Genomic DNA, 19,369 nt, shown 5'->3' on the forward strand with positions numbered 1-19,369 from the left:
TTGCATACATTAATATGGCCATATTCGAACCAAAGCAAATACATACATATAAAACAACATAACAATTTCTTGATTTAACAGCAAAGTTTAATATAAAATAACAAATCTATGTATCAAAGACTAAAGTAACAAAAGGACTGCAATGGTCGCTCAAGGGTATATTGACAGCAAGTAAGAAATGGCTGAACCAATGATTGGCAAATCACCATGACAAAGTAACCTTGGAACTTTTGAAGAATGTCAAATATTTAGCTTGCTGGGCTGTGTTGTATTTAAGGCGTAGGTTTCATAAGAAGGTATAACCATTTAACTCTATGCTTTACTTGTGACCAAAGGAGGCAGGCAAACTTTGACTCCAGGGGGCATAATTTGAACAATCTTGGTAGTGGACAACTCAGTAATTACAAACCAAATACCATTCTCTGGACCTTGTGGTTTCAGACACGATTATACATTTTATTACTATATACCTCAGGCTCCTATGAACCAGTGAGGATTTTTAAGTGGTTTTCACTATCAGTCTGTCTACCCATTTTTACCTGTTTCTAACTGTCCTAGTTAAGGTTTAAAACTATAATTTGTTCAGTTCAAAGTGCTTCAAATATGCTGCAATAACCTAAGGTTTTAGGGTATAATTACCTGTGACACTGTAGCAATGTATTTTCTCAATAAGGTTGTTGTTATCCTTTCAGGCCTCTGCAGTCCCGGGCATTCTCGAACCAATTCATGCATAGCTCGACTGCCAGATAATGGAGTAAGAGCATTTAATCTGGAGAAAAGATAGGGATTGTCTCTTGGAACTGATACCAATGAACTACTTCTTGTCTCCACCAGGACATTTATAGCTGATTTTACATCTGGAGTTAATAATATACATGCTGTCACATTCTTCTTTGATTTTCCACGCACTTCAAGCATGTCCATTCTGAAAATATTTCATAAATAAAAAAACATTAGGCACAAAGTGACTTCCCAAACAGATACAAAAAAGTGACTTTTAACATGTTTTTCTATATTTAACCTTGTGACCTAGTTTTTGAGCTCATATGACCCAGCTTCAATCTCTGGCAAAATTTCATTGTGACAAATGTTCTGACCAAGTTTCATGAAGATTGGCCAATAAATGTGGCTAATATAGTGTCAACAAGTTTCACTAAAGCCATATAAGGACAACTGCCCCCCCCCCCCCTGGCGGCCATGTTTTTCAACAAACCATAACCATTTTCAAACTCACTCAAGCTATTGTTAGAACAAATGTTCAGATCAGTGGCCATGTTTTTCATTCAACTGGAACCATTTTCGAACTCGTCCAAGATATTATTGGGACACATGTTTTGACCAAGTTTCATGAAGATTGGACTAAAAATGTGACTTCTAAAGTGTTAACAAGGTTTTACTATAGCCATATAAGGAAAACTGCCACGCCCCTGGCGGCCATGTTTTTCAACCAACCGGAACCATTTTCTCACTCGTCCAAGATATTATTGGCACACATGTTCTTACAAAGTTTCATGAAGATTGGACTAAAAATTTGACTTCTAGAGTTTTAACAAGGTTTTACTATAGCCATATAAGGAAAACTGCCACGCCCCCTGGCGGCCATGTTTTTTAAACCAACCGGAAACATTTTCGAACTCGTCCAAGATATTATTGGGACACATGTTCTGACAAAGTTTCATGAAGATTGGACAATAAATGTGACTTCTAGAGTGTTAACAAGGTTTTACTATAGCAAACTGCCACGCCCCCTGGCGGCCATGTTTTTCAATCAACCGGAACCATTTTCGAACTCGTCCGAGATATTATTGGGACACATGTTCTGAGTAAGTTTCGTGATGATTGGACAATAAATGTGGCCTCTAGAGTGCTAACAAGGTAAATGTTGACGACGCACGACGGACAAAAGGCGTTCACAATAGCTCACCATGAGCACGTTGTGCTCAGGTGAGCTAAAAACAACAAGAAATCTGTGTTTCAAATGCAAACAAAAACAAAAACAACATATCAGGGGTGTCAATTGGCTAAAATCTAAAATCCTTAAAATAGGCATTTCGTTTTGGGGCCAGAGCAAAAGAGGGTTAATAATTCATGTAAACTTTGTTTACAATTGTATATAACTTTGTAAACAATATGTTAAAGTAAAATAATTTGTGTTTAAGATGACATTTTGTGATAATTATCTTAAAATTCCAGTAAAAAATCCTCTGATTTATATCAATATCAAAATTGGTCCTTAAGGGCCAAAATCCTGATTTCAGGCGTAATCCTGAACTTCGACGCCTCTGCATATTTAAGGTCAAAAACACAATTTATGCAAAACTAAATATCTAGATACATATTTAAGTTCCTAGGATGCTTATTACAATGAAGACAAAACTTGCCTTTTTGCAAACTCTCTCTCAGTGTCAGACAATGAGGCACGAAACTCTTCAGTCCCCGTCCACTCTGGTCTGTTCTGGTATGCTTCCAGGAGCATGTCTTCAACTTCTGCAATTCTTCTTTTGTTGAAAATGTACAGTCTGCACATAGTCGCCTTTGCCAGTCTAGTCCAACTTCCAGGATTAGGACAAGCACGAAGAACTCTGACTTCATTCTCTATGATCTGTTTTATATAATCCCTGAACTTGACAAGATCATCGGTTTCTGGTATGCACGTTAATTTGTTCATATCACGAACAGTTTTCTGTCTTGTCATTGGAGCATTTACTCGATATTTCCATTCTGCATCAAACAACACTTTGAACAGTCTTGTTTCCTCTGCCATTTCATTTGAATTGCGTCTTACAGAATAGCCATTTTTAATCATTATACAATGACCAAGCAGATGACCCATTTTGTTAGCAACGGTGACACTGTTATGCGACAGACTCAAGGTGCTATTAACAACCAGGTCAAAGTTATCTTTACAAAGAAGCTTGTTCAAGCTGACCATTGGCAGATGCTCACTTGCTTTTATCACTAGACGAGCCAAGGTCCTAGCATTTTGGCTAATCCTATGCATATCATTTTTCTTCTGTATGTGTTTCCCTCCCAATGCACACACCTGCATTGAACTGAACAACTTAATAATAGTATCTTTTTTAACAACTTCCTTTATATCATCATCATGCATTGTGCGTAGCATTTCTGCAACAGCCTTTTCATTTTCAGTATGCAAACAACCGTAAAGTAGGCTTTTGGCCTTCCGTACAGCATTTTTTGTGTCCGTCATATTATCACCTTTAGTATCATTTGGCCGCATTTTACACGAAAGGAGATGATGCCATAATAGTTTTTTCAAGTAAAATCCTTTACAGTATACACAAGGAACATAATCTTGGTGTGAATGATGTTTTTCCTGATCGATGTTTTCTCTTCGTGCTGTAATGAGGACACCTTCACCTGTACTAATAACATCTATATTGTGTTTGAAGTTACCTTCATTCACAAGTTCTGTGAAAAGATTTTCCCTCTGCTTTGATTTCTTTGGCAGAAGTCGGATTTGAAGAACCTTTTGACGTTCCTTGTGGGTTAAGAGATGTCTAGATATTTTGGATTTAACCGCCTTCTTGCAGTAAACACAGAAGTTAATTTTGTCATATCTCTTTTGACAGCCATCCCGTGGTAATTTTTTTGACTGCAGATAAACACCTACAAAAACAAAACACATTTATCAGATCTTTACAGTAACTATTGACCTTAACTGACTGTGCTAAACCCTGATAATCTGACCATCTCAATACTTCATGCCTAATGTGTTTAGGAGACTAAAATATGTAACAATCTACTACATAACTGATATGAGAGTACATGTCACTTTATTTTTTATACAGACACAAGGCTTCCTAATTCTTTTTAACATTAAAGTACATTTATACTGCTTTGGGTGGCAAAAAGGGAATGGTTTTCAAGTCCTATAAAAAAAAAATGTTCGTAACGCAAATACAAGAAAATTGCACATTTATGACATTTTCAATTTTTTTTTAACTGATAGATAGAAATACAAGAGCACCACAAAACGTTGCCACGCTCGGCTGCGAAAGCTTGCCAGAATTTTTTTCTTTTTAGAGGTCACATATACCTTGACCTTTGACCTAGTGACCCAAAAATGGGTGTGGTGTGTCAAACTCGTCAAGGTGCAGCTACATATGAAGTTTCAATGTTATAGGTGGAAGCGCTTTTATTGTAGATGCAATGTTCAAAACCTTAACAAAATGTAAAGGTTTAAGTGGACAACGACGGACACGACGAGCTGGCTATGGCATTACCTCGGGTTTTCTCCGAAAACAGCCGAGCTAAAATATATTAGGCAAATGTTAAATTACTGATCTTTTTCAAGTTAACATAATTTACATGATATGGAGATAAACTGTTTCCAACAGCAAAAATCAACCATCCATTATTGTGTACCATATTACATGTAGTTTTTCTACACTGAACCGTGAATACCGACATGATGTTGTAATTTGCATTTAAAAATGAAACCAAACTAATTTAGTGCTTCATTCTAAAACAATGATATTATATTTTCTTTTACAATTTGAATCAACAAGGTATGCAAATAGAATAAAATACCAAATTTTATTTTATTTTGAACATTTCTATATATTTTGGGAACCTCTTTTTTCATTTATTACTTCATTGTATGTTACACATGTTTCACATGACCATGTTTATCTAATAACAATCATCAAACCAGTCGTCGAAATTCGCACTAGTCTGACAGCAAAAAACTAGTATTTTTTCTTTCGGGCTTGTAGGAAATCCAATATTACAAGCCCGACGTGCTTGTACAATTTATTAAACAGAAAACGAGTTCCACTTTCATTTTCAATATTTGTAAACAAAGTTTTGAGCTGCTTAAATCAACAGCCGCTTATGTTTGAACACACTGCGCACATGTGCTGGGCAATCAGCCGATAATTGTATTACTGCGCATAAAGCGCATGGTTTTGTGATTCCCGGATTACTATTATGTAAAATTATGTTATGCGTTGCGTTTGGGACACAGAGAGTAATGGCCGAACAGTTGTCATTCAAGTACGTCATTGAGGAATGCAAATCTGAGGTCACTGTGATTGACACATTTGTCAACTAGCTTTTTGTAGAATAACCTGGCACTTAATTGCTTATATATTTCCGGGTGGTTCAGGTTTGCTCTCTCTTTCACATGGATATATGGGATAACTTTCTACTAATTTTTTACCTAAACTTTATGTGTATATTCATAATTGTGATTTGATTGAAATCCGTGTGTGAAATTAATTTCTTCTTATTACAGGATCCGAAAGAGGCTGGCTCAGATGACGAGGAAGCTTACTTGGATGAGGATGAAATAAATAAGAGATTTGTATTGTATTCTAAAGATTGAATAAATGAATGCTTCTATGGATGTTTTATGTGACTGTATGTTTATCTGCATTAATAACAAAAATGTTTGGGCCAGTAATATCTGACTCGGGCTTGTTCAAATTCCCATAGTTCTAGCCCAACTTGCTTGTTGATTTAAATCTCAATTTCAATGACTGTCAACCCAAATTAATTATTGTGGGAATCCCCTATAGCTTCTAGACAAGATTATTTGGACAATTTTAGATGAAAGTCACTAGCTTGCTTCTCCTGTTTAGCCAGTAATAAATTACCCATAGACAAAATATGTATGCTAACTAATAGAACAAGGGCTGTTTGTAAAACATGCATGCCCCCCTATATGGGCTCTCCGTATTAGTGACGGCCATTGTGTGAATATGTTTTTTGTCACTGTGACCTTGACCTTTGACCTAGTGACCTGAAAATCAATAGGGGTCATCTGCCAGTCATGATCAATCTTCCTATCAAGTTTCATGATCCTAGGAATAAGTGTTCTTGAGTTATCATCCGGAAACCAGTTTACTATTTTGGGTCACCGTGACCTTGACCTTTGACATAGTGACCTGAAAATTAATAGGGGTCATCTGCGAGTCATGATCAATCTACCTATGAAGTTTCATGATCTAGGCCTTAGCGTTCTTGAGTCATCATCCGGAAATTATTTTATTATTTCGGGTCACCGTGACCTTAAAATCAATAAGGGGCATCTGCGAGTCATGATCAATGTACCTATGAAGTTTCATGATCCTAGGCCCAAGCGTTCTGGAGTTATCATCTGGAAACCACCTGGTGGACAGACCGACAGACAGACCGACATGTGCAAAGCAATATACCCCCTCTTCTTTGAAGGGGCGGCATAAAAATGATGCCTTTAAAGAAATAAAAAGCTTAGCAAAAAGTAGTTTCGGAAAATAAAAAAAATGATCACATACCTTTATCCTTTTGTGAATGCACAGTTGAATGGGTGTTAGGAACTTTGTCTTCAGACGAAGAAACTTCCATATCACCATCTGAATCCTCATCAAGTATGGCAATTGCTTTTCCAACATCTGCAAACCCAATTTAAACTTATATGTAGAAGATACGACAAGTGTCACTGCGACTGTTAGTGTGAATTCAAACAAAAACCCTTAAATAGTAGAAGCAATTACAACCTTTTATAACATTGTTGCAGTACACAATCATAACTAGAGCTTTGTCACAGACGTGACGTTTACCCCCATGTGTCACATTGACACAGAGACTATTTTGCATGATGTCGTCACAAAACAAGAGAATGTAATTTATGGAAATTATTAAGAATTATTATGCCATTATCATTAATAGCCATTTTTACCTTTGAACTCTTGAATCTTTCACATGACACGCCGTCCAATGACTGAACAAAATTAATGTACAGATTCATTTCAAAATCTCACAATGAATGACATAGTTATGGTCCAGACAAGATCATTTTTTGCCATTGTTGACCTTTGAACTCAAAGTGTGACCTTGACCTTGGAGATATCGAACTTATTCTTTCGCGGGACACACTGTCCAATGATGGTGAACAAAAGAGCCAAATGATATAAAAAATCGTACACGACATAGTTATGGCCCGGAGAAGCTCATTCATGGCCATTTTTGGCCTTTGAACTTAAAGTGTGACCTTGACCTTTGTCGACGTAATTCTTTTTGCCCGACACACCATCCAATGATGGTCAACAAATGTGCCAAATGATTTAAAAATCTCACAATGAACAACATAGTTATGGGCTGGACAAGCTCTTTTATGGCAATTTTTTATCTTTGACCTTGGAGATATCGACATAATACTTTCGCATGACACACCGTCACATGATAGTGAACAAATGTACCAAGTTATTTTAAAATCTAACGATAAATGACATAGTTATGGTCCGGACAAACTTTTGGTATAAAACACACTAAGTGACCCTGTGACCTAGTTTTGACCCGGCATGACCCAATTTAAAACTTGACCTAGACATCATCAAGATACAACTTGTGACCAAGTTTGGTGAAGATCGGATGAAATTTTCAGGACAGACTGACAGACGGACAAAGTGACTCCTATATAGCCCCCATTACCATTAATGGGGGTTAAAATAAAATAAAATATATATAAGTAAAGCTGTGCTAGATTTCCAAGGATAATGGCAGGGTACAAACAGAATTTACAATATTTAATAGTGACAGAACTACTGTATAATAACAAATTTGTTTATTTTACTAATTTTATTATGGTTGAATCATTTATTCCATTTATGTTAAGTTCGTCATTGCCTAATAGCCAACAGTGGTAATGAACTAATACAAGCAATTAGAATGCTAAACATTGTCAATGTCAAGTTAGGTTAACGGCTGCCTGGGTACCAAGCAATGAATAATATCATAACCAAAACATTAAAGCACTACTTGACTGATATTATACATATTACAAGAGCACCGCATAACTGGTGCTACTTTCAGCTACGGGTGCAGTTTTGAATAAACGAAAGCTTGTCAGATTTTTTTTTATTACTTAGGTAACAGTGACCTTGACCTTTGACCTTAGTGACCCAAAAGTGTTAAGGTTTCAGCACGAAGCAGACGGCAAAATGAGCTGGCTATGAAAATAAATCGGGCCGAAAACGCCGAGCTAAAAACAATGTCCATCTTTAACAGAGCATACCTGCTGTTGAAAGTGCTGAACCAAATTTAACAACACTCTTTCTAGTTGTGTGTTGAGTTCCACTGCTTTCAGGTTCTGTATCATCAGAGTCTGTGTCAGGGATGTATGCTGGATCATCATCTGAGTCACAGTCTGAATCTATTAAGAATATGAAACACAAAGCATCCATTACTATTCTTAGCAGAACAAAGCAACTATCCTGCGTTCATTTGTTGCTAACAGTAGCTACCATTTGCAAACGTTTGCAACCTTTAACCTTTTGGTTTCCTAGTCAGTCAACCGCTGATACTTTCTACTGGGTACCAAATCCTAACTTTATCAGCTACCACTTTCTTTTTATTAAATGGAAGGCAGCATTCTGATTTTTTAAGATATCGTTTTTACCTTTTCAGCTACTAAATGTATTGATTAACAGACAAATTACCAGAAACAACCGTTATTTAAAGCGATAGTAATTCCTTTCTTCTTCTATCTCTGTTTAAACAATATTGTATGCAGGAAATACAATGCTTCCAGCTTCAATAATAGTGGCTTATCAGATAATGTTATCAAGACTATATGCCTTGCAGTTCCAAATCATTCTAACCATGATGATACAGAAAGAACAAAAATATGAGCAAAAGCTTTCCCAAACGATGGATATCAATAATTTAACTTAATAACCTAGTTTTCTTTTATAAAAAATAGTTTTGAATTTGAACATGATGTTATCAGTATAAGAATTATTAACAAGGGCTGTTTGTAAAACATGCATGCCCCCCCCCCATATGGGCTGTCCGTTGTAGTGGCAGCCATTGTGTGAATACGTTTTTTGTCACTGTGACCTTGACCTTTGACCTAGTGACCTGAAAATCAATAGGGGTCATCTGCGAATCACGATCAATGTACCTATGAAGTGTCATGATCTTAGGCAAAAGCGTTCTTGAGTTATCATCCAAAAATCAATTTACTATTTCGGGTCACCATGACCTTGACCTTTGACCTAGTGACCTCAAAATCAATAGGGGTCATCTGCAAGTCATGATCAATCTACCTATGAAGATTCATGATCCTAGGCGTATGCGTTCTTGAGTTATCATCCGAAACCAATCTTACTATTTCTGGTCACCGTGACCCTGACCTTTGACCTAGTGACCTCAAAATGGATGTGGCCTGTAGAACTCTTCAAGGTGCATCTACATATGAAGTTTCAAAGTTGTAGGTGGAAGCACTTTGATTGTAGGGCCAATGTTAAGGTTTTACCATGACGCAGACGGCGGACGTCAGATGGCATGACAAGCTGGCTATGACAATACCTCGGGTTTTCTTTGAAAACGCCAAGCTAAAAACAATATCCATCTTTAACAGAGCATACCTGCTGTTGAAAGTGCTGAACCAAATTTAACAACACTCTTTCTAGTTGTGTGTTGAGTTCCACTGCTTTCAGGTTCTGTATCATCAGAGTCTGTGTCAGGGATGTATGCTGGATCATCATCTGAGTCACAGTCTGAATCTATTAAGAATATGAAACACAAAGCATCCATTACTATTCTTAGCAGAACAAAGCAACTATCCTGCGTTCATTTGTCGCTAACAGTAGCTACCATTTGCAATGGTTTGTAGACTGATGTAGACATTTCACTTGAATATTTTTGGCCTACAAGTTCGAGTTTTCAGTCAGACCTTGTTTTTCTTTCAGGCAGTCATATCTGTAGGTCTGACAGAGTTTCGTGAACTGCGTCCTCAACTCAACCTGTACAATCTTTGTTTTTCAAAGAAGCTGTATAGAATTTCTTAAGAAACACAATTTTCAAAATCTCACTGTAGTAGCAGAAATGTTTGAACTTTTTAAATAACTGTGCAAAGATTGACATCATAAACACAAAAACATAGTCTTGAGAATAATAGGTTGTTTCCTTGGGTTTAAAAGCTGTTTGTTTAGTTTTTCAATTACATCAGCTTGGCAGCTCACCTAAGCATCATATTTGTGATAAAACATAAAACCAGTATAAGGCATCTACCTCCAAAAGCAACTGCATACTATCTCACTTACAGTATTTTCACATCCATGAGGAAATCAATCAGGGATGAAATGTCATTAGATCACAGTATTTGTCTACTACAGCACATTACGACATGGACTACTGCGCTATTAAGCTTAACACCTGGCTCTGTGACTTATGAGTGGAGTAATAGGTCTAAAATTTATACCTTCTTGATTTGATAGATTGAATCCATCACTGGAACTAACTGGTTCAATCTCTTTATAAGCCTCAGTTGGTTTGTACTGTGGATATACTGGGCTTAAACCTCCTGACTCCATACTGGCTGGTTGCGACTTCAGAGATTCTGACTCATGAAGGACATCTGGACTTTGGCAGTCTTCAACAGTTACCTCTTCAATGCCTGTACATATATATGTATAGTCAATACTTGGATCTCGTGTTTATTATGCATAAGTGGGTCTTACTGAAATCGTGATAAACTATATTTTGGGATTGGACTCCAGAGGTTTACTGTAACATATATAGTCAACAGGTGGACAAAAAAGTATATTTGATTTTACAACTTCAGTTTTGCTGTTATGTATTTTATTAGTTACAAAGTTCTTTTGACGGTGGACATTGGTTCCTTTACCCATTCATGTATTATATTTATGTAATTTTAAAGCAATGACCTCATCTCCCCTCACAGCCATCCTTTCCTCGCATGTTCATTTATTTTCATTAAATGTTTGTTTTGCAACAGTCATTGGAACATATTGTTAATTCAAATTTTTAAATTGTATGGACTTTTTGACACAAGTCAACAGTGAAAACAGTGAAGAAAGTCTGACCGAACCAAATTCCCTGATTTTTCCCTGATTTCAGGAACTTTTCCAAAATTTCCTGACTTTTCCCTGACTGAAAAAAGTGAGTGTTTTCCAGGTTTTCCCTGATTTCCAAGTTGGCTGGGAACCCTGCCCGACAGTGCACATATGACCCTGAGGTGTTACCCTAGGTGTAATATGTGCACTGAGACGGTCGGGTTTAAAGAGTTTAAATTTATACCTTGAGGATTTGGCTTCTTCAGGAACATTTTTTTTTAAATCTCACTTGTTACAATACACCTTCCTAAAAAAAGGAGCCACATTTTTTATGCTGATCTATAAATGGGTCTAAGTAAATATATATAATAGTAAAATTCAATCTTTTAAGTCATTGGTCTTTGATCACTAAACAACTAGAGCTTTGTCACAGACGTGACGAATATCGCCACATGCTGCATTGACACAGAATATTTTGCACCAAATAAGAAAAACTTATTCTACCAAGTTTCATGTTGACAGATTAAACCAAACTCAAGTTATTGAGTGGAAACCATGATACGGATCAATTCTCTTTTCTTTTTTTTAAGTCACTGTGACCTTGACCCCATAGATCATAAAAGCAATCCGAGGCGAGGTCTTGTCAATAGCATCATTTAAACAGAGTTTCATTACGGTATCTCATATGAAATAGAAATTATTTATTGGAAACCATTATTCTATCTTTAGCCACAGTGACCTTGACCTTCCTTACTAGATTCAAGTTTTTAAGGCTTCATTTCCAACCCTAATAGAATGATGAGCAGCAAACGGCATAAAAACCTGAACAGAGTGCGAGTTACTCCCAGGCTGTTCTGGTTTTATGCTGGTTGCATTTAGCCTTTTTACTCTGCGTCTGAGAGGGAAAGGGTTTTAAAGCATATTAAGCTTATCGTCATAAATAAATACAAGTATACAATAACAAAATATGTTTATACTAAATACAAAACATTCATCATTTTAAAGAACATTTAATTTGAATAACCATAAAATAAATATGGATCTTGAGAATGCCACATGGTTAAGGTTAAGGAATAGTGACCACACACTGTCAAGTTCATTATAATGTAAAAGTTGTTGCAATTATTAAATTATTCATTATAATGTAATAGTTGTTGCAATTATTAAAGTATATGATTATCTGTGTGAAAAAATATAATAATTTTAAACTACATATATATGACATTTTCTCTTATATTTAAGAATTTTGAACTTTACTAACACATCTAGCTTTCTTAACACAGTTAATTTAACCAAGGCTTTTTTCCTTCTTATAGAATGGCAGTTTTTCACAAATTTTGAGAAGTTTGCGACTCAAATTTTCACAATTAAAAGAACTGAGCAACCTAATTTTTTACATCTATTTCAAATGTATGACTCATTTTTTGCAATTTTGAAAAGGTTGCTACTCATTTTTTCACAATTTTGACAAGTTTATGACTCATTATTTCACAAAAAAGGGGAAAAAAGCCTTGTTTAACTATTAAGCAGTTATATAAACCTGTAGCTGTGCTCGACTCTCTGTCGTGAACGTGCCTGGAGGCCCCAGCCAGACCTTGTGCTAAGATGGATTCTAGAAAAATCTCAGCAAACCGTTCATAGACGTCTCGATGAGGTACTGATGTAGAAGAAAATCAATACATACATTAGAGACCCGAACAAATTCATGAGCCACATTCTGGGTCGTAACGTAACAAGGGCCGTAACGGTAAAGATTTTAATTACATTTGTACTTAGCAGAGTTCCGAAGTACAGTCTATTACAAGATAAATCTGAGCCGATTTTAAAAAACGTATAGCAAATTTTGTAATTTAATGACGACCTGCTCCATGAAGTTTACTTTCAGTTTAGAGCCGCCGTGATCAGTAACATTTTTGTGTTTTGCATCCGATTTGAATGTTCTCCAAAAAATATAATAATAAATTCACATGTCTACTCAATAGCTATGTATTTTAAGAACACATTTCGCGAGAATTTCTCACGAAAAATGACATGTACAATGTTTAAATCAAAGTTTTAAGCTGTGATTAAAAGTTTCAAAAACACCCAATGCGCCCTTTTTAAGAGAATCTCCGTGCAAAATGCCCTTTTTTCAAGTCATGCGCCATGCCCCTCTGCCTTTCTAGATGAAACACTACAAGCTAACTCCAATATAACCCCCTAAACTTCGTTTGTGGGGGTATAATAAAATCATTCTCAAAAGTTAAATAATATCTTTTGTAGTTGTAGATTATTCGGGTATTAATCCTCTCATTTCACAAATAAACTGTTCATAACAGATGAGATGGCAAGCATAAATGCCTTAATGAACACAAAATATTTTGCATGTTGTCTTCACAAAAAACAGCCCAAACCATGCTCAATGTTAAAAACGCACTAAGTGACCCCGTGACCTAGTTTTTGATCCGGCATGACCCATATTCACACTTCACCTAGGTATCCTCTAGATACAACATCTGACCGAAGATCGGATGAATACAACTTGAATTAGAGAGCGGACACTTAATACAGACGGACCGACCGACAGACCAACAGACAAGTTTGGTGAAGATTAGATGAAAACAACTTGAATTAGAGGGCGGACACTTAATACGAACCGACCGACAAATTCACTCCTATATACATCCCTAAACTTTGTTTGTGGGGGTATAATTGCATTTATACCTTGAGGATTTGGCTCCCTTCTATCATGGCTCAGACTGGCTGGCTCTTCACTTGGCTCCCTCCTATCATGGGTCACACTGCCTGGCTCTTCACTGTCAGCAGTTGACATGGACTCTGAAAGAACCAAAGTGAAACCTGTAGATTGCATTTGATCAGCACAGTTAACACTGGCCTGTTGTATCATAAGAGGCTCTGACTCCTGTATAGTTGCCTCAATGCCTGTAAGCATATAATGTCAACAGTGGGGTCTTGTATGTCTATTATCCATTGGTGGGTCTTGCTGAAATCTATAGAAACAAGGGCTGTTTGTAAAACATGCATGCCCCACATATGGGCTGTCCGTTGTACTGGCAGCCATTGTGTGAATACGACTTTTGTCACTGTGACCTTGACCTTTGACCTAGTGACCTGAAAATCAATAGGGGTCATCTGCAAGTCACGATCAATGTACCTATGAAGTGTCATGATCCTAGGCAAAAGCGTTCTTGAGTTATCATTCGAAAATCATTTGACTATTTCGGGTCACTGTGACCTTGACCTTTGACAATGTGACCTCAAAATCTATAGGGTTCATCTGCGAGTCATGATCAATCTACCCGTGAAGTTTCATGATCCTAGGCGTATGCGTTCTTGAGTTATAATCCGGAAACCATTTTACAATTTTGATCACCGTGACCTTGACCTAGTGACCTCAAAATCAATAGGGGTCATCTGCAAGTCATGATCAATGTACCTATGATGTTTCATGATCCTAGGCCCAAGCGTTCTTGAGTTATCGTATGACAACCACCTGGTGGACGGACGGACCGATCGACATGAGCAAAGCAATATACCCCCTCTTCTTCGAAGGGTGGCATAAATATATATTGGCTTGGACAACAGAAAATTGTACTAGAATATATAGTCTACAGTTGGGTCATGTCTTTATCATCAATAGGTGGGCCTTTATTATATGATAATAGAAATACCATGGGTCAGACTGGCTGGCTCTTCACTTGGCTCCCTCCTATCATGGGTCAGACTGGCTGGCTCTTCACTTGGCTCCCTCCTATCATGGGTCAGACTGCCTGGCTCTTCACTGTCAGCAGTTGACATGGACTCTGAAAGAACCAAAGTGAAACCTGTAGATTGCATTTGATCAGCACAGTTAACACTGGCCTGTTGTATCATGAGAGGCTCTGACTCCTGTATAGTTGCCTCAATGCCTGTAAGCATATAATGTCAACAGTGGGGTCTTGTATGTCTATTATCCATTGGTGGGTCTTGCTGAAATCTATAGAAACAAGGGCTGTTTGTAAAACATGCATGCCCCACATATGGGCTGTCCGTTGTACTGGCAGCCATTGTGTGAATACGACTTTTGTCACTGTGACCTTGACCTTTGACCTAGTGACCTGAAAATCAATAGGGGTCATCTGCAAGTCACGATCAATGTACCTATGAAGTGTCATGATCCTAGGCAAAAGCGTTCTTGAGTTATCATTCGAAAATCATTTGACTATTTCGGGTCACTGTGACCTTGACCTTTTCTTGAGTTATAATCCGGAAACCATTTTACAATTTCGATCACCGTGACCTTGACCTAGTGACCTCAAAATCAATAGGGGTCATCTGCAAGTCATGATCAATGTACCTATGATGTTTCATGATCCTAGGCCCAAGCGTTCTTGAGTTATCGTATGACAACCACCTGGTGGACGGACGGACCGATCGACATGAGCAAAGCAATATACCCCCTCTTCTTCGAAGGGTGGCATAAATATATATTGGCTTGGACAACAGAAAATTGTACTAGAATATATAGTCTACAGTTGGGTCATGTCTTTATCATCAATAGGTGGGCCTTTATTATATGATAATAGAAATACCATGGGTCAGACTGGCTGGCTCTTCACTTGGCTCCCTTCTATCATGGGTCAGACTGGCTGGCTCTTCACTTGGCTCCCTCCTATCATGGGTCAGACTGCCTGGCTCTTCACTGTCAGCAGTGGACATGGACTCTGAAAGAACCAAAGTGAAACCTGTAGATTGCATTTGATCAGCACAGTTAACACTGGCCTGTTGTATCATGAGAGGCTCTGACTCCTGTATAGTTGCCTCAATGCCTGTAAGCATATAATGTCAACAGTGGGGTCTTGTATGTCTATTATCCATTGGTGGGTCTTGCTGAAATCTATAGAAAATATATATTGGCTTGGACAACAGAAAATTGTACTAGAATATATAGTCTACAGTTGGGTCATGTCTTTATCATCAATAGGTGGGCCTTTATTCTATGATAACAGAAATACCATGGGTCAGACTGGCTGGCTCTTCACTTGGCTTCCTCCTATCATGGCTCAGACTGGCTGGCTCTTCACTTGGCTCCCTCCTATCATGGGTCAGACTGCCTGGCTCTTCACTGTCAGCAGTTGACATGGACTCTGAAAGAACCAAAGTGAAACCTGTAGATTGCATTTGATCAGCACAGTTAACACTGGCCTGTTGTATCATGAGAGGCTCTGACTCCTGTATAGTTGCCTCAATGCCTGTAAGCACATAATGTCAACAGTGGGGTCTTGTATGTCTATTATCCATTGGTGGGTCTTGCTGAAATCTATAGAAACAAGGGCTGTTTGTAAAACATGCATGCCCCACATATGGGCTGTCCGTTGTACTGGCAGCCATTGTGTGAATACGACTTTTGTCACTGTGACCTTGACCTTTGTACTAGTGACCTGAAAATCAATAGGGGTCATCTGCAAGTCACGATCAATGTACCTATGAAGTGTCATGATCCTAGGCAAAAGCGTTCTTGAGTTATCATTCGAAAATCATTTGACTATTTCGGGTCACTGTGACCTTGACCTTTGACCATGTGACCTCAAAATCTATAGGGTTCATCTGCGAGTCATGATCAATCTACCCATGAAGTTTCATGATCCTAGGCGTATGCGTTCTTGAGTTATAATCCGGAAACCATTTTACAATTTCGATCACCGTGACCTTGACCTAGTGACCTCAAAATCAATAGGGGTCATCTGCAAGTCATGATCAATGTACCTATGATGTTTCATGATCCTAGGCCCAAGCGTTCTTGAGTTATCGTATGACAACCACCTGGTGGACGGACGGACCGATCGACATGAGCAAAGCAATATACCCCCTCTTCTTCGAAGGGTGGCATAAATATATATTGGCTTGGACAACAGAAAATTGTACTAGAATATATAGTCTTCAGTTGGGTCATGTCTTTATCATCAATAGGTGGGCCTTTATTATATGATAATAGAAATACCATGGGTCAGACTGGCTGGCTCTTCACTTGGCTCCCTCCTATCATGGGTCAGACTGGCTGGCTCTTCACTTGGCTCCCTCCTATCATGGGTCAGACTGCCTGGCTCTTCACTGTCAGCAGTTGACATGGACTCTGAAAGAACCAAAGTGAAACCTGTAGATTGCATTTGATCAGCACAGTTAACACTGGCCTGTTGTATCATGAGAGGCTCTGACTCCTGTATAGTTGCCTCAATGCCTGTAAGCATATAATGTCAACAGTGGGGTCTTGTATGTCTATTATCCATTGGTGGGTCTTGCTGAAATCTATAGAAACAAGGGCTGTTTGTAAAACATGCATGCCCCACATATGGGCTGTCCGTTGTACTGGCAGCCATTGTGTGAATACGACTTTTGTCACTGTGACCTTGACCTTTGACCTAGTGACCTGAAAATCAGTAGGGGTCATCTGCAAGTCACGATCAATGTACCTATGAAGTGTCATGATCCTAGGCAAAAGCGTTCTTGAGTTATCATTCGAAAATCATTTGACTATTTCGGGTCACTGTGACCTTGACCTTTTCTTGAGTTATAATCCGGAAACCATTTTACAATTTCGATCACCGTGACCTTGACCTAGTGACCTCAAAATCAATAGGGGTCATCTGCAAGTCATGATCAATGTACCTATGATGTTTCATGATCCTAGGCCCAAGCGTTCTTGAGTTATCGTATGACAACCACCTGGTGGACGGACGGACCGATCGACATGAGCAAAGCAATATACCCCCTCTTCTTCGAAGGGTGGCATAAATATATATTGGCTTGGACAACAGAAAATTGTACTAGAATATATAGTCTACAGTTGGGTCATGTCTTTATCATCAATAGGTGGGCCTTTATTATATGATAATAGAAATACCATGGGTCAGACTGGCTGGCTCTTCACTTGGCTCCCTTCTATCATGGGTCAGACTGGCTGGCTCTTCACTTGGCTCCCTCCTATCATGGGTCAGACTGCCTGGCTCTTCACTGTCAGCAGTTGACATGGACTCTGAAAGAACCAAAGTGAAACCTGTAGATTGCATTTGATCAGCACAGTTAACACTGGCCTGTTGTATCATGAGAGGCTCTGACTCCTGTATAGTTGCCTCAATGCCTGTAAGCATATAATGTCAACAGTGGGGTCTTGTATGTCTATTATCCATTGGTGGGTCTTGCTGAAATCTATAGAAAATATATATTGGCTTGGACAACAGAAAATTGTACTAGAATATATAGTCTACAGTTGGGTCATGTCTTTATCATCAATAGGTGGGCCTTTATTCTATGATAACAGAAATACCATGGGTCAGACTGGCTGGCTCTTCACTTGGCTTCCTCCTATCATGGCTCAGACTGGCTGGCTCTTCACTTGGCTCCCTCCTATCATGGGTCAGACTGCCTGGCTCTTCACTGTCAGCAGTTGACATGGACTCTGAAAGAACCAAAGTGAAACCTGTAGATTGCATTTGATCAGCACAGTTAACACTGGCCTGTTGTATCATGAGAGGCTCTGACTCCTGTATAGTTGCCTCAATGCCTGTAAGCACATAATGTCAACAGTGGGGTCTTGTATGTCTATTATCCATTGGTGGGTCTTGCTGAAATCTATAGAAACAAGGGCTGTTTGTAAAACATGCATGCCCCACATATGGGCTGTCCGTTGTACTGGCAGCCATTGTGTGAATACGACTTTTGTCACTGTGACCTTGACCTTTGAACTAGTGACCTGAAAATCAATAGGGGTCATCTGCAATTCACGATCAATGTACCTATGAAGTGTCATGATCCTAGGCAAAAGCGTTCTTGAGTTATCATTCGAAAATCATTTGACTATTTCGGGTCACTGTGACCTTGACCTTTGACCATGTGACCTCAAAATCTATAGGGTTCATCTGCGAGTCATGATCAATCTACCCATGAAGTTTCATGATCCTAGGCGTATGCGTTCTTGAGTTATAATCCGGAAACCATTTTACAATTTCGATCACCGTGACCTTGACCTAGTGACCTCAAAATCAATAGGGGTCATCTGCAAGTCATGATCAATGTACCTATGATGTTTCATGATCCTAGGCCCAAGCGTTCTTGAGTTATCGTATGACAACCACCTGGTGGACGGACGGACCGATCGACATGAGCAAAGCAATATACCCCCTCTTCTTCGAAGGGTGGCATAAATATATATTGGCTTGGACAACAGAAAATTGTACTAGAATATATAGTCTTCAGTTGGGTCATGTCTTTATCATCAATAGGTGGGCCTTTATTATATGATAATAGAAATACCATGGGTCAGACTGGCTGGCTCTTCACTTGGCTCCCTCCTATCATGGGTCAGACTGGCTGGCTCTTCACTTGGCTCCCTCCTATCATGGGTCAGACTGCCTGGCTCTTCACTGTCAGCAGTTGACATGGACTCTGAAAGAACCAAAGTGAAACCTGTAGATTGCATTTGATCAGCACAGTTAACACTGGCCTGTTGGTGGGTCTTGCTGAAATCTATAGAAACAAGGGCTGTTTGTAAAACATGCATGCCCCACATATGGGCTGTCCGTTGTACT

The 19,369-nt window shown here is 38.5% G+C and overlaps 1 protein-coding gene across 1 annotated transcript; it reads right to left on the bottom strand.

The window, feature by feature from the left end:
• Window positions 1-624: 624 nt before the first annotated feature.
• Window positions 625-19,255, bottom strand: LOC127878510 (serine-aspartate repeat-containing protein F-like). Its single transcript, XM_052425041.1, has 15 exons — window positions 19,095-19,255; window positions 18,109-18,240; window positions 17,686-17,817; window positions 16,786-16,917; window positions 15,800-15,931; window positions 15,377-15,508; window positions 14,477-14,608; window positions 13,509-13,622; window positions 12,346-12,462; window positions 10,211-10,405; window positions 9,375-9,512; window positions 8,021-8,158; window positions 6,282-6,398; window positions 2,382-3,630; window positions 625-925 (listed from the first exon to the last, which is right to left on the bottom strand). Exons 1-15 carry the CDS (start codon window positions 19,219-19,221, stop codon window positions 625-627), a joined length of 3,288 nt encoding a protein of 1,095 aa, XP_052281001.1. The 5' UTR covers window positions 19,222-19,255.
• Window positions 19,256-19,369: the final 114 nt, after the last annotated feature.

The sequence above is a fragment of the Dreissena polymorpha genome, chromosome 4 (assembly GCF_020536995.1).
Source record: "Dreissena polymorpha isolate Duluth1 chromosome 4, UMN_Dpol_1.0, whole genome shotgun sequence".
NCBI classification, from domain to species: domain Eukaryota; kingdom Metazoa; phylum Mollusca; class Bivalvia; order Myida; family Dreissenidae; genus Dreissena; species Dreissena polymorpha.

Excerpts from the sequence above, each read along its gene's own strand:
- LOC127878510 (XM_052425041.1), bottom strand. The coding sequence starts at position 19,221 with ATGTCAACTGCTGACAGTGAAGAGCCAGGCAGTCTGACCCATGATAGG. Across the intron at positions 16,918-17,685 it reads GCCAGCCAGTCTGACCCATG|AGTCCATGTCAACTGCTGAC; the intron begins GTATTTCTATTA and ends TGGTTCTTTCAG. Across the intron at positions 3,631-6,281 it reads GCATTCACAAAAGGATAAAG|GTGTTTATCTGCAGTCAAAA; the intron begins GTATGTGATCAT and ends TTGTTTTTGTAG.